At 42.2% G+C, this 14,286-nt stretch overlaps 1 protein-coding gene across 2 annotated transcripts in view; it reads right to left on the bottom strand.

Moving 5' to 3' along the window:
- The window catches only part of LOC138249656 (NACHT, LRR and PYD domains-containing protein 3-like), an 886,959-nt gene that overhangs the window by 609,717 nt on the left and 262,956 nt on the right, over nt 1–14,286 (bottom strand). For both annotated transcript variants that reach the window (XM_069203614.1, XM_069203615.1), the window contains one exon: nt 11,622–13,341. In XM_069203614.1, coding sequence (XP_069059715.1) covers nt 11,622–13,341 — 1,720 coding nt within the window. The remainder of the gene's footprint in view (nt 1–11,621; nt 13,342–14,286) is intronic.

Below are 14,286 nucleotides of genomic sequence, written 5' to 3'. Positions count from 1 at the left end.
TACAAAGTCTAAAATTTTAAAACAGAAATACGTTTTAAAGGTCAGCATAAATAGATTAATGAATTGCAAAAATTATTAATATAGATTCCTAATAGCAATAGATGATCTAATAAAATTTAATACCTGAAAACAAATTTTGACATTTGATAATTTCTGAAAATATATCAAAGCTTCCTTATAATGGATCGGTCTTAATGTACGTAAAATAGGTAAGTAAAGGGAACAAAAAAGAAAAAAGTGGAAAGTACTTTGCTTTGAACTAGCGTCACAGGGACAGGGTGGTAAGTCTTTTTGCCAGATACTCTGATTCAGAAAGACCACCTTAAAATGAATCAAGTTCAGTCTAAAAAAGGTTAACAGAGAATATATTTTTGGGCATGAGAGCCAGGTCAAATAGGGTTCTATATGTAAGGCCGTAACAATCTGGGTATAAGACTCTAAAGATTTCAGTTTCAAACAGCTATGAAGTCTTAGGTCTAAGGTATGCTCAGAGTGTCATGATTTCAGCAGGGACCTAGCAGCTGTGGTTAACAGTTGTGGTTCTTCAAACATATACTTAAGCCCCAGCTTATCGAAGGATGATTGCAAATATGAAAGCCAGGGAATCCTGTTCGAGTTGGGCAACAGTATGCATTCAGTAAAACATTCCTGTACAAGACTTGTCGCTGGATTCGTCCAACATCTAATCCACAACAAAAGAGGGGCAATAGAGACCGTGTCCTCTAAAAAGCATTGACTCGTGGATAATGATGTTTGATATACACTTGGGTACCATCAATAATCTGCGCATAAATTTACTCTCAATACATTGGAGAATAGGTACTTTAATGTGGCCCCAGACACCAGCCACGTATGGGGCTGCTGAGGCACACTTGGAGTTGTATAGCGTCATAATCTGAGAAGACGGTCTTTGACCCAGTTTACGGGCAAATCGAAAAATCGCTTCCATGTCCCTTGCCATTTGTTGGGCCTTAAATTTAAGGTGGGTATTCCAAAGCATGGAAGAACTAATATGCATACCTAAATAGCAGAAATCCCTCACCTTATTAATATTATTGCCCCCTATAGTAAATTGTTTAGATTTTGTATTTCGGGGGCCACATGTCATAACTAATGTCTTAGAATAATTAACTTTCAAATCAAGGTCCAGCATGAAATTCAAAAAGAGGTCCAACAGGCCTTGTAAACCGTTTGCAGTGCGTGCAATAAGTACAGCATCATGTGCATATAATAAAACTGGAAGCAATCTCTGACCCATCTTTGGCACATCCTTCCCATTTTTTATCAAAAAGTCATGGAGCCCATTTATATATATCAAAAAAAGAAAGTGGGCCAGAATACATCCCTGTCTTACTCCCCTAAAAGAGGGATTGGAGCCGGTTCTCTGTCCCGATGGGCCAAACTGAACTGAAATCTTTAAATCCATTTGAAGGCGCTTTATAAGTTTCAATAAAGTCACGTCACATCCCAAGGTTTCCATGATTTGCCACAACTTCTCCCCATTTACCAAGTCAAATGTGCTGGATAAGTCAATAAGAGCCATATGAATTGGCTCCCTTTTTGCAGTTACATATTTGCTAAGAATAAGATGCAAGTTTAATACTTGCTCAACTGTGCCCAAACCAGGTCTAAAACCAAATTGAATTGGAGATAAAATCTGTGTCTGTAGCATCCAATCCTCCAGGCGGGATAAAATCACACTGCCCAGAATCTTGGCAGTGGAATCAATCAAAGATATTGGTCTGTAACAGGAAGGATCTTGTCTATTGCCCTTTTTAAAGATAGGAATAATAATTGCCAGTTTCCAGGAAGGGGGTATATTACCTTTAACAACACTTCTTAGGACATTTGTAACTAAGGGGCCTCAAAGGTTAGGTATAGATTTAAAAATATCGATGGGAACTCCATCAGGGCCAGGAGCCTTCCCTTGTTTTGAACAATTAATAGCTCCAAGGATCTCATGTAGATCAAATGAAATATTAAGGGCATTTATATTGGAGTCTGAGTTGATCCAGTTGGTAATGTTATCCTCCCTAGTCAGATAGTCATTATCTGGATCAAAAACTTTCCTAAAATGGTTCAACCAAACTTCTTCTGCGATAAGATAATCATCAACCTTAATGTTACTGTCCGAGAAATAACAATGATTAACCACCTTCCAAAATTTTGAAGTATCCTTCAGATCGGACGCAGCCTGTAGCTCTTCCCACGCCTTAGACCTTATCTCTGATTTCCTTGTTTCCAAGGTGGCCTTATACTCAGCCCTAGCTGATTTAATTAAATAACGGGAAGTAGGAACTGATTTAAGGGCATCTTTTAGTTTTTTAGGAGAAGCTGAACACGCAGAATCAAACCATCTGTGTGTGGGCAAATCCATAGTAGGCCTGTCCACCACAAGGGCCTGCGAAATAGCATTACTTAATAGTTCAAATTCTTGAACTATATGATCATGGTCAGACTGCTGAGATAAACATATGTTAATGGAGTCAAACCTAGATCTTATAATTTCTTGATTGAAAGTCGTTGGGTTTATTTTGTCCCACTTCAGACGCAGGCCAGAGTTTATATGAAAAGTAGTGTTTCTTCTCAATCCCTTATCCCTAGATACCTGATCTATAATTATGTCTAGGTTAATGCACAAGGGATTATGGTCACTGGCACAGTGGGGGATTATTTTAAAATCACAGATTAAATGATAATCTGGGGAGCCAATAAGAATGAAGTCAATAGTACTCCCCTTCGCGTTCCCTGTGAACGTTGGAACATTTAAAGAGTCTGGTGCCACTTCCTCCCTAACATGACCCAAATCAAAATTACATAAAAAGGAGTTCAGAGCTTCTCCTTCAGATGAATGAGTAGAGTGGATTAACGACTCTCTGCCTTCATTGGGAATAGCACACAATTCAAAATTTTCCTGACAGCATAGGGGAGTATTAAAATCACCAACCCATAAGACTACTAAATCTTCATCCTGTAACTCAGTGGAAGAATCAATAAAATCCACAACGTCCTCTAACATTCCTTTAAGGAGACCACGTGGGGCATTGTTGTAAAAATTTAAAATCAAAATACCTTTACACCCACTAATGGATAGTAAAACAATCAAAAAATAAGGTGAAGACCAAATTAAGGAAGCCTTCAATGATGGTAGTTGTAAGGATACAAGCACTAAAAGCCCTCATCGTGCTCTTCCCATTGAGGAAGTTAAAGCCGGCTGGTAAAGAGTTGTATACCCATCCAAACGAAACGTATCTTTTGAACAAGTTTCCTGTAAACAGATTATGTCAAAAGATGATATAAAACTCGTCCAGTCTGGGTCGTTTATTTTAGATCGGAGCCCCGCAATATTCCAACTAATCAAAGATAGGGGCTTTGGTCCTGAATGTAATGCCAATTTATCAGTATTGTTTAAATGGAAGATGTCAAAAATGGTCTCTCTTTCTTCCTGTATAGGTTCATCTTGGTCGCCGTCAGTCATTGATCTCAACAAATTTATTGGACCCGGACTTGCGATGACCGTGAGTCAATCATTCTCGTCAAGAGAATTAAAGGCCGAGGGACAATTGCTAGTGGGAACATTCACCTGAACGAATGGCCTAGCTGGAAATACGCTGTAATTGCTAGGGGCAGCACTAGAGCGTTGTGGAAAAAGGGAATGGTCATAAAAATGACACAGGGAGTGTATTTGGATCCCATTATCTAAAAAGTTAGAATAGTCTAAATTTGCAAAAAGGTGATCAACTGAACACGGGTTAGCAAAGTTGATTACAACACAGTCTCCATCATCCATATTTCTTCGGTGGCCAACCTGCTTCACTCTACGCGCCATAAGGATCTTATTATTTGGATGATATTTAACCTTGAATTTAGATTTCAACCAATGTGCAGATTCCTGATCAAAGCTTGGGTATCTTCTTTTTTGTTTACATCCAAAGGAGGCACGTTTGTTAACACCAGAACATAAGGGATACAATCAGGAGGTAAGTGCAATACATCTGCTGGATTAATGGATTTATTTGATAGTGGAAGGTTTGGGCCAAGGGAGATAACTTCTTTTGGGATTGCTTGAGGCGGCTTAATCACAGCTTTACCTTGGCCAGATATAGCCAAAGATTTGACCATGAGTGTGCCGGAGCCTTGAGATAAATTTTCCTTTGATGCCACATCCTGTGTAGGTACCTTTTCCTCACTTGATACTCCCGAATTGGATAACTGGGCAAGAGTACTGAGCACGTTGTTACAAAAACAGTCAAGTTTTTTAGTAATCAAGGTAATAAGTTTCTCCTCTAGGGTAGCACAAAAAGATTTAAGTATAGGGTCTATTACACCAGAGGGATCACTGTAAGCATCGTTGCTTTTAAGATGTTCATTTGATGTAACCAAAACAAGTGATTCATTGGGACTAATTGTCAGTGAAATATGAATTCTCTTTTTAGGGCCTAACATCTTTTTTATATTCTTGGACCTTTTACCCGCTCTACTCTTCTTCAATGTGGGGGAAGCGCCGGGGGACGTTCCAGGGACGAGTTGACACTTTGAACAGGGGGTTTAGGTAGGATTAGTGTGGACATATCGCAGTGAGTAGTATTAATAAAAGGAGCCAGTGGAGGTGACCCCTCCTTTGAAGTAGTAATTATATGAACAATAGGTTCCAATGGGGGCTGCTGAACAGTTTTTTAAACAGCCCCGATCCTTTCTTCAACGTGCTCCAGTTCGGATTCAATAGCCCCCATTACAGAGGATAAATAACTGGTAATAGAAGACTGGGCTAAAGGACTAGACCCACCTTCTCCCTTTTGGAGACTGATCTTTCTTTTCCTCATTTTAAATAGTAATCACTCATGCCTCCTTTAATAGCTTCCAAGATAATATACCTCCAGATGAAAAATAAAATGTTAGGGGGGGGGCCAGCCCAGCCTCTTCCTGTTGATGACGGGCGAAGGACGGGCCCGCCCTTGGCCCGGGCGCCGCCCGCGCGCGTCCAGCGAAGCGGGAGCGCAATAGATGTTTTAAAGGGGCTCAGAGCCCGCCCCTTCCTCCAGGCACCAAAGTCAGGCAACAAACAGCGGTCCCCGCGCTTCCCGCGAAGCGGGAGCACAATAGATGTTTTAAAGGGGCTCAGAGCCTGCCCCTTCCTCCAGGCACCAAAGTCAGGCAGCAAACAGCGGTCCCCGTGCTTCCCTCGAAGCGGGGGCGCGATCGATGTTTTAAAGGGGCTCAGAGCACGCCCCTTCCTCCATGCACCAAAGTCAGGCAACAAACAGCTTTTGAGGGATGTCAACGAACGCATACAACGTAGACTAACTTTTTGGAGGGACAGATGTCTCATCACAGATTTGGAATTCAGATACATGTTTAACCCTACTCCGACTGCCCAGTGCATTTACATTTTACCCAAAATACACAAATCAGGTCCTTTTCCACCTGGCTGACCCATCATTTCGGGTATAGGCTCACCAACGGAGAGAATTTCGGAGTACATTGACTTATTTTTACAACCCTTTATCAACCTTCCCTCATACATAAGGGATACCAAAGACCTTCTCAGTAAATTGAGTGACTTTGAGTGGACTAAGGGACATTTTTTAGTTACTCTAGATGTCACCTCGCTTTACACGTGCATACCGAGAGACATTGGCCTGGTTGCCATTCAACATTTTTTAGATACTCGCGATGCCACTTTTTTGGAACACTCTAACATGCTCATTGACCTAATTAAATTGGCTTTGGACAATAACATTTTTGTCAACAACAGGATATGGTTCAGACAAATCCAAGGGGTTGCAATGGGGGGCGAAATTTCCCCCGTCCTTTGTCAACTTATACATGGGTTTTTACGAATTGTCACACATATGGAGGGAGTGCTCACCAGATTTGACCGAACACATCTTATATTGGGGTAGATATATAGATGATGTCCTTTCATTCTGGTCAGGCAGCCTAGACCTACTTGGTTGTTTCTTACATCATCTTAACCCGAATACTTTCAACATAACTCTTTCCGGAGAACACAGTATGTCCCAAGTTAACTTTCTAGACCTCACCTTATACATCAAAGGGGATAAAATGTGCCCTAAGCTGTATAGGAAACCAACAGCATGCAACTCCATCCTACATGCCAAGAGTTCCCACCCCGTCTCACAAATCAATGCAATACCCTATGGGGAACTTACCAGGATTAGGAGGAACTGCAGTGAAGACACTGTTTTTCTGGAAGAATTGAAACAAATGAACACACGTTTTACCCGTAGGGGCTACCCCCACAATATTTTGCTTCGAGCTAACAACAGAATTAGCCATGTGAAATGGTCTGATCTCTTGGGTTCATCCATTAAGAAAAAGACACACAGACCACTTTCTCTCATTACTCCCTACAATGCACTGTGTTCTCAGATATACAAAATCCTCCAGAGACACTGGCCTTTCATGCTAGTAGATGGGCATGAATCTCCCATCCAAACCCAATATTACCTATAGTAGGGGACCTGCCCTACGTAAGTACCTTTGTCATAGTTTTCTACCACTAGACCCTAAAAACACCTGGCTACCCAAACCACCGTGGGGATCACACATTTGTTGTTACATTAATGGCAAAATGGTGAATTTTCAATATAACACGCTGGTCACACACAAGATAGACAAGTTTATCAATTGTAATACTAAATTTCTCATTTGTTGTTTGGTTTGTATCTGCAATCGCATTTACGTTGGTAGCACCATTAGACCACCTAAGGAGAGATTACAGGAACACATCAGAGCTATTCGCAACAATAATGTGAACTACCCCTTTGCGGTACATTACAACTCAAATCACGGACAGCGGGAAGTCTTAATCACCGCACATGGGATTGATGTCGTCAATCCATCACCCAGAGGGGGCAACAGGACCCTCATGCTAAGACGTTTGGAAAGTAGTTGGATTATTAGACTCAGAGCAGTGGAGGAGGGCATCAACATTGAAAAGGACTTGCATACTTTCCTGTAAATGTACTTCTCTCACTCCCCACGTATATGACCCATATGGGAGTATAATCCAGATGTGTATTATTTTGTGTGTTTTTGACATGGAATGTATATTGTGCTCATGACATATGAAGACTGTGTAATCTGTGAAACATACTCCTAATGTATTCTTTAACTTGAGTTTGACAAATTTGTATTTACGTATAAGGCTTCTGGTTATTTCATGTGATACACTTACGATGTTTTGTTTGGTTTGTTTGACTTTTTCTTCTGCGTTTTGTTCCATCTCGGTATTGTTCTCACCATGGTTTATACATGCTTTTTTCTTACTTTCTAATACATTCTGCATAGTTATAGTTGTCTTTGCACACTTTTCCCCTTTCTTATCTTTTCCAGAATGGCTCCCACGTTTGTTTCACCTTTTCCTTCCTTTTATTTCTGTCCTCGTTCGCTTATTAAGTAAGCCCTAGCGAACGAGTGGCGTTCATGCTGCTTACCGACGCCTGTGGCACGGCATTATCATCCGGTTTCTGGTTAACTTCTAGCCTTCTCTCCGGTTTCATGTTCTGCGCTTGACACTTAGGCCCATATTTATACTTTTTGACGCTAAACTGCGCTAACGCAGTTTAGCGTCAAAAAGTTTTGCGCCGGCTAACGCCATTCTGAAGCGCCATGCGGGCGCCGTATTTATTGAATGGCGTTAGCCGGCGCAAGCAGACCGGCGCTGCCTGGTGTGCGCGAGAAAAACCACGTACACCAGGCAGCGCCGGCGTAGGGGGAAAATGGCGCATGGGCGTCTTAAAATGGGGCAAGTCAGGTTACGTCGAAAAAATCGTCGTAACCCGACTTGCGCCATTTATTTTCGACGCCCATCCCCCATCAACATGACTCCTATCATTGTAAAGATAGGAGTCATGCCCCCTTGCCCAATGGCCATGCCCAGGGGACTTCTGTCCCCTGGGCATGGTCATTGGGCATAGTGGCATGTAGGGGGGCACAAATCTGGCCCCCCTATGCCAAAAAAAATTATTTAAAAAAAAAAACAAAATACTTACCTGAATGTCCCTGGGGTGGGTCCCTCCAGCCTTGGGTGTCCTCCTGGGGTGGGCAAGGGTGGCAGGGGGGGTCCCTGGGGGCAGGGGAGGGCACTCTGGGCTCATTTTGAGCCCACTTGTCCCTTAACGCCATGCCTGACCCAGGCGTTAAAAAGCGGCGCAAATGCGCCGTTTTTAGCCACGCCCACTCCCGGGCGTCTCTTTTGCCCGGGAGTATAAATACCACGTAAAGGCCTGGGAGTCATTTTTTAGACGGGAACGCCTCCCTTGCATATCATTAACGCAAGGAAGGGGTTCACGCTAAAAAATGACGCACATTCCGGGAACTTTGGCGCTATTCGCCTCTAACGCCATAGTATAAATATGGCGTTAGTTGGCGTTAGTTTAGCGTCGAATTTGCGTCGAAAAAAACGACGCAAATTCGGCGCAAACGGAGTATAAATACGGCCCTTAGTTGGCCTGATTTTCGATACGCGCATTTTCATTTTCAGCAAACTTGTGTTTGCCGAATGATATACGCGCTGGGTCTAATTTTACATGTGAGCGCCATCGCTCCCTGTTACGTTGTCCTGTACGCGAGTCACACTTGGCGATTTTAAAAGCTTTACCGTCCACTGTGAGTTTGCATGTACATTATACAGGACATTCACATGCCCTTTCTCGTTATAGCAATATACTTTTGTTTTTTTTTAACTCCCGTTTTGTAACTTTCGGTTTCCCTGCAATTTTGGTGTCAATACTTAGTGAATTTTCTTGTTTTTATACTTGCCACCTCATTACATGATATGGCATGTTTCATTATTAAAATGGCAGATACTCACCTATTTAGTTTGACGTGGTCCCATGTTTTTAACCACTGTCTTCACTGCCTTACCTTGGCCCTACACATTTACTAGTAAACTATACCAGCGCATAGGGCTTTGTATTGGCTCTTATATACTGTTGTCCAATTGTTATCGTCCACCCCGCCATTGGTGCTTTTTCCTTTCTATCCAACTCCACTGTTTACGCTGTTTTTAATTATCCTTGGGCTGTGGGTTGCCGTCATTCCAGAGTGTTTTCTTTTTTATGCCTCCCCCTTAGGCTTATCAGGGCCAGCCATTACTTCCATTTTCTGGATGTCATTGATCATCTTGGAGACTGATAATCAGGCACGCCTTTCACGGAACTCCTCTTTTCTACACCTACTTTTGTTCATCTTCGTGTATCTTAAGGTACACGATTCTCCGTCTGTCTGGACTTCTTACACGTTTTTACATTTTATGGCTCTTTGGGTTATGAAATTGCTCACCCACTTTATGGTGTCTCTTTAATGCATGGGCTGCTTGCGGGACTGGTCACTTGCCTGTTTTCATATCAGTGCGTCCTCTTTACACGGTATTAGGTTTCTTGTTTTTGAGTGTGGTTGTACCTTCTCTTGGTCACACATACTGCACATTATTCTTGTGTACTTTGCTGTTCATGCACGGTACGCATCCCGTGAACTTTGTATAATTTACCAGTAGTTTCACACACACACGCACATTATTTGTTTATGCCGGGTTTATAGTCACACCTGGGTATATGTTCTAGTTTCTAGTTTCAATAGATAGTGTGTGTAGATATTCAATAAGTCAATGTCCCATTATACCAATATGTAAATATTGTCTATCTATCCCACAGCCTTGACAAAGTCTAGCAGACGAAACACATGTCGGCTGCTGGCTGTATTTTGGATTGTTTGTGACACATGTGGTCTTTGACCTGAATATTGACCACATCTTCTCATCCATTAATAAATGTCCAGTTTCATTTGTTCTTTGGACTTCGACTCTGATTGAATGACCACTTTGATCAACCACACAGAACTTTCTTCGGTGTGCCCTGGCCTTTTGTTCATATAGTTTACGTAACCACTGACAGTTCTCCAGTCAGGGGTTTTTGTACACCTTGGGTGGTAGGTGCCCGGCCAGTTTGGCACCCATCGTATTTCCATTGTTGGATTCATGATCCTCCCTCAGCACTGCAGGAGGCACCCCCACCCACCCACCACTGCAATCCCATTCACCACCACGACCCCATTGCCAAAGGCAATAGTTTGCCCATTGCTGAGAGCTACTGGCTTTTGCAATGCTTTTTTTTATTTTTTTTTAACTAGGCTCAAGAGGATGGCGGACCGAGCCCATCTGAATCCCTTCCTCTTATGGATCAGACTTTGGTCAAACCCTGAGCTGATATCAAACAGAAATAGCCTTGTCGAAATCATGAATATTCACAAGTCATATATTGAACCTTGGATTTGCCATATCAAATCCTGGTTCCAAGTCCTGGGGTTTGAAAGCTTCTGGCACAATCCTTCTAGTATTACCAGGGGAACTCAAGATATTGTGAAATCCACTTACTGGGACTATGTGCTAGAATTATGCCACAGATATATAAGACCTCATAGCCTGATGGAGAAGTTTCTGGCTTACAAGATCCCAGACTCTCAAACCCTTTATGTACCCTATTATTCCACACCAGGCTAGAACATTGTACATTAAATGTAGACTGGGAAAGATGTTAATTAAAACATTCACCCATAAGTGACAGCCTAGCACTGATGATCTAGGCACCTGTACATTTTGTACTGGTGTAATAGAGTATTTAGAACATGTAGTATTCTTTAGCTCAGTTTACAAAGGGCTGGAAGGAGGTGGCTTAGGTCCTGAGATGTGACTTTGGGATGGAGACACTAAGATGTGGCCTCTGGAGTTGTTCAGTCGGACACTCATCCCCTCTCAGTCTTCTCCATCAGTACATTTCTAATCACTGTCTGGCTCAGAAGGAAGCAGTTAGGCTTCTTACTTTGACCTGCGGTGTAACTGAGATCCCGCTCATGTTTTTTAATCCAATATTATATAGGACCAGCCGGAAACATTCGCACCAATCATAATGTGTGGTCTGTGTGAAGATACGATTTTTGTAGCAATGATAAGGATATGTTTGGGGCCTGAGTTGGATCTGTGATTTAATTTACCTGAATTAATTGTTAACCGTTGACCCTGTATGAATAGGTTCGTGAATAATTGTATTTGAATTTATATTAGACTTTTTATATTTTGTATCTTGAACTCTTTATATTGTTTGTACTGTTTTTATGTGTTTTTGGGGTCTTGTTCCAGAAATAAACTATTAATGATGATGACGATGCATGATTCGGGTCTGCATAGTAATTCCCTAACTCATGGGATTAACTCACAGGAATTCCTTGAGGAACTTCCAACCAGTAGCAATAATTCTAGACAGTCCAACTTTCTTTCAAATTCCTCTAGACTCAAATCAGGGCCACGGCTTGTGGATATGAATCAGCTCCACAGAAGGGGAGATGTGTCCCTTACTCACAGCAGCGCACGGGGTGACACAGTCATAGTGCCATGAAGCAGAAAGTGCCAAGCGTGGCGTAGCGATGCGCGATACAAGATGAGCGCCAAGCAGCCCCCCCCCAAAGTCAATGCTCCCCCAAAGTTCAAATGTAACTTCCTGTGTTTCATGCTGTGCATCCCGAACAGCACCTAGCATGCTATCATTTTGTTTTTATTTCTTACTCAAAAACACACTTATATATGGAACTGACAGACTTACCGAAGTCTAGAGCACCTCGTTAGACCCGATATTAGGATTGTTACATCCTCAGGCCTAATTTTAGTCATCTGTAGATCAATGTTCTGGACGTCGGAATTCTTTAAACAGAATGCGAGAGCTCTGAAGTCCATGGAATCCATTGTCTTGTCCCCATACAGAGTAGTATTCGTAGATAGAGATATTCTCTTCAAATCTCTCGTTGCTCTTTTGACAAACTCTTCATCTTGGGTCTCGTACAAACAGTGGAATAACTCCATTGTGCGACTGGTGAGCTCGACTTCTTCTTGCTTTAGTCTTTCTGTGATCCACTCCAGTAGAGTGGCTTTGATTTCTGGTGAAACCTTCCAGTGGAATCTTCTTTTCATCCTTTCCAATCTCTCTTCATTGATGAGTCCAAACAGGAAGCGCACCGTCAGCATCCAGTGATTATTGTCCAGGTCTGTGTATTCCCTCAGTAAGGTGGTCACATCGCACTGCTGAGGACTTCTGGTCTCTGCACTGTTTCCTTCTAGGATGTAAAAGAGGGCAGCAAAAAACTCCTGAAAGCTCAAGTGGATGAAGCTGTAGACGCTGACCGTTGTAGTATATTCTTTAAAAATAAGATTATTCAGGAAGAGGGATTTTAGGGCCAGCATGTCTACACCATGTTTAACTAAGTCATCTTCTTCAAATAGTATTTTCTGCTGAGGGACACCTTCCTCAGCCAGGGCACTCAGTCTCTTCAAGTCATTGGTAATGTTTTCCCGCTCAGAGTCTGTCCTCTGCTGCTTTAATAAATTCAAAAGAAAAAGCAAATAGACGGAAGTAATTGTTCTCATATCATACAATGAATCCCTGTTATTTTTGTTCTGCTGGATGACAGTGCAGACAATCCAGCAGACGATGGGCACAAAACACATGGTGTAGAGAACTTCATTTTCTTTCACTAGCCGGATCGCATCTGCACCTTGTCCTTCATCCCCAAAGAACTTTGTAAAATATTCAATTCTACCAGCTTCACAAAACCCAAGTATCTCTGCGAGACGCTCATCCTTCACACACCTTTGGAGGGCGTCCAAGGCGGTTGGCCTGGTGGTGATTATTATATATGATTTCCAAAGATACCTTTTCCTTATTAAACTGAAGATTGTTTTACCCTCTGGAAATTCTCTATCAGGATCAACAGTCTTCAAACCTCCAGTGATTTTAAGTTCATCGAAGCCATCGATGATGAAGAGCAGCTTTTTGGGGTCAGCTTCGATCTCACTTATTGAGAGGAGCGGCTCCCCATCAATGCGGGGTATGATGAGCTCAGCCAGTGGCCTCTCTGCACTCAGCTGGTTATATTCTCTGCAGTGGATGTAAAACACAAACTCAAAGCTCTCCTGGAAGAGGTTGCCCGATGCCCAGTCCAACATGATCTTTCGGGCGGTCACTGTCTTCCCGATCCCGGCCACTCCCTGGAGCACCACAGTCCTGGGGACGTGTCCGTCCTTCTCGGGGCGAAATAGATCTTTGATGCTAGGGTATGACTGTGCAGCTCTCTCGGCTATAAGCTCTAGATGTCTCTGTCCACGTGAGATTATTTCATGGCATTTATTCTCCTTATCACGGTAGTTCTTTAAAATGAGAAGCTTTGTATATCTTTCTTCTAAAATCACTTGATCACCGATGGTGCTGTCATTATCTTTCATCCGTCTGAATTCATTTTTAATATATTCCTTATACTTTGTGTTGTGATCTGCTCAAAGACAGAGAAAACATATGAAAAGATTATTTGGGATAAGTTATGAGGTAACAGTATTAAAGTTAGTTTTATTGCACAGTCATAATGAACATGGAACACCTCAGATGTATTTAATTTGCTGCTATGGATAACACTTGTTTAGTGATCTTGAAGAGAATAAGACATTATCTCCCTTTCTAAGATGTCATCAACAGCCCCCGATCCACGTCCAGGCACCTTTTAAATGCTGCAGCCTTCACTAAAATGCCTGTAATGGAATCTACAACCCTGAAATGTGGGAGATTCTACATTACTCAGGAGAATCATCATGGCTGATGCAAGTCAAGATCACAGCGAGTAGCCATTGGTTGTCATACTCCAGGAGTCGATCACCACACACGACCAATTTCAAGTTAAACGCTGACTTCCAAGTGCCTGGCAATTCATGACGTGTGTGCTGATCCTGGTAAGAAGCGTTACTCCCAGCTGAGCCACTTATCAGAGACCCTAAACATCTGCTAATCTGAGGTTTTCTATGAAAAATGGGGAACTACAGGCAGAACAACTGTTCACTGCACCTCTAATGTATGTGACATGTTTACCCCTCATTATTCCATGATAGGTTTTGACAGGATTATCCATGTGAAATCTGTTGCTGGGGTGCGGTATTCCCAGCAAAACCTGACATTCCAATCTATGCATAAAGCTCTTGTTTGTCTAGAGACTGGAGTTTACCCTTCTATTCATAATTAAAGACCTAATGGAGTGATTACTCCCACATTTTCATGCCCTGTACTATGTAAGATCACAGGGATAATCATTGCTCTTCACAAACACATGAATAGAACAAACACATATGGTCCACAAGAACGTCCACATCCAACTCTGCATCAAAATCCCAGTTAGGGTTCAACCCATCCAAAAACAAGCCTTTACAAGTAACAACAAATGCAAGACACA

The sequence above is a fragment of the Pleurodeles waltl genome, chromosome 8 (genome assembly GCF_031143425.1).
Source record: "Pleurodeles waltl isolate 20211129_DDA chromosome 8, aPleWal1.hap1.20221129, whole genome shotgun sequence".
Taxonomy (NCBI): domain Eukaryota; kingdom Metazoa; phylum Chordata; class Amphibia; order Caudata; family Salamandridae; genus Pleurodeles; species Pleurodeles waltl.
Note: the sequence above shows the minus strand (reverse complement) of the source record. Positions and strands in the feature narration are given on the sequence as shown.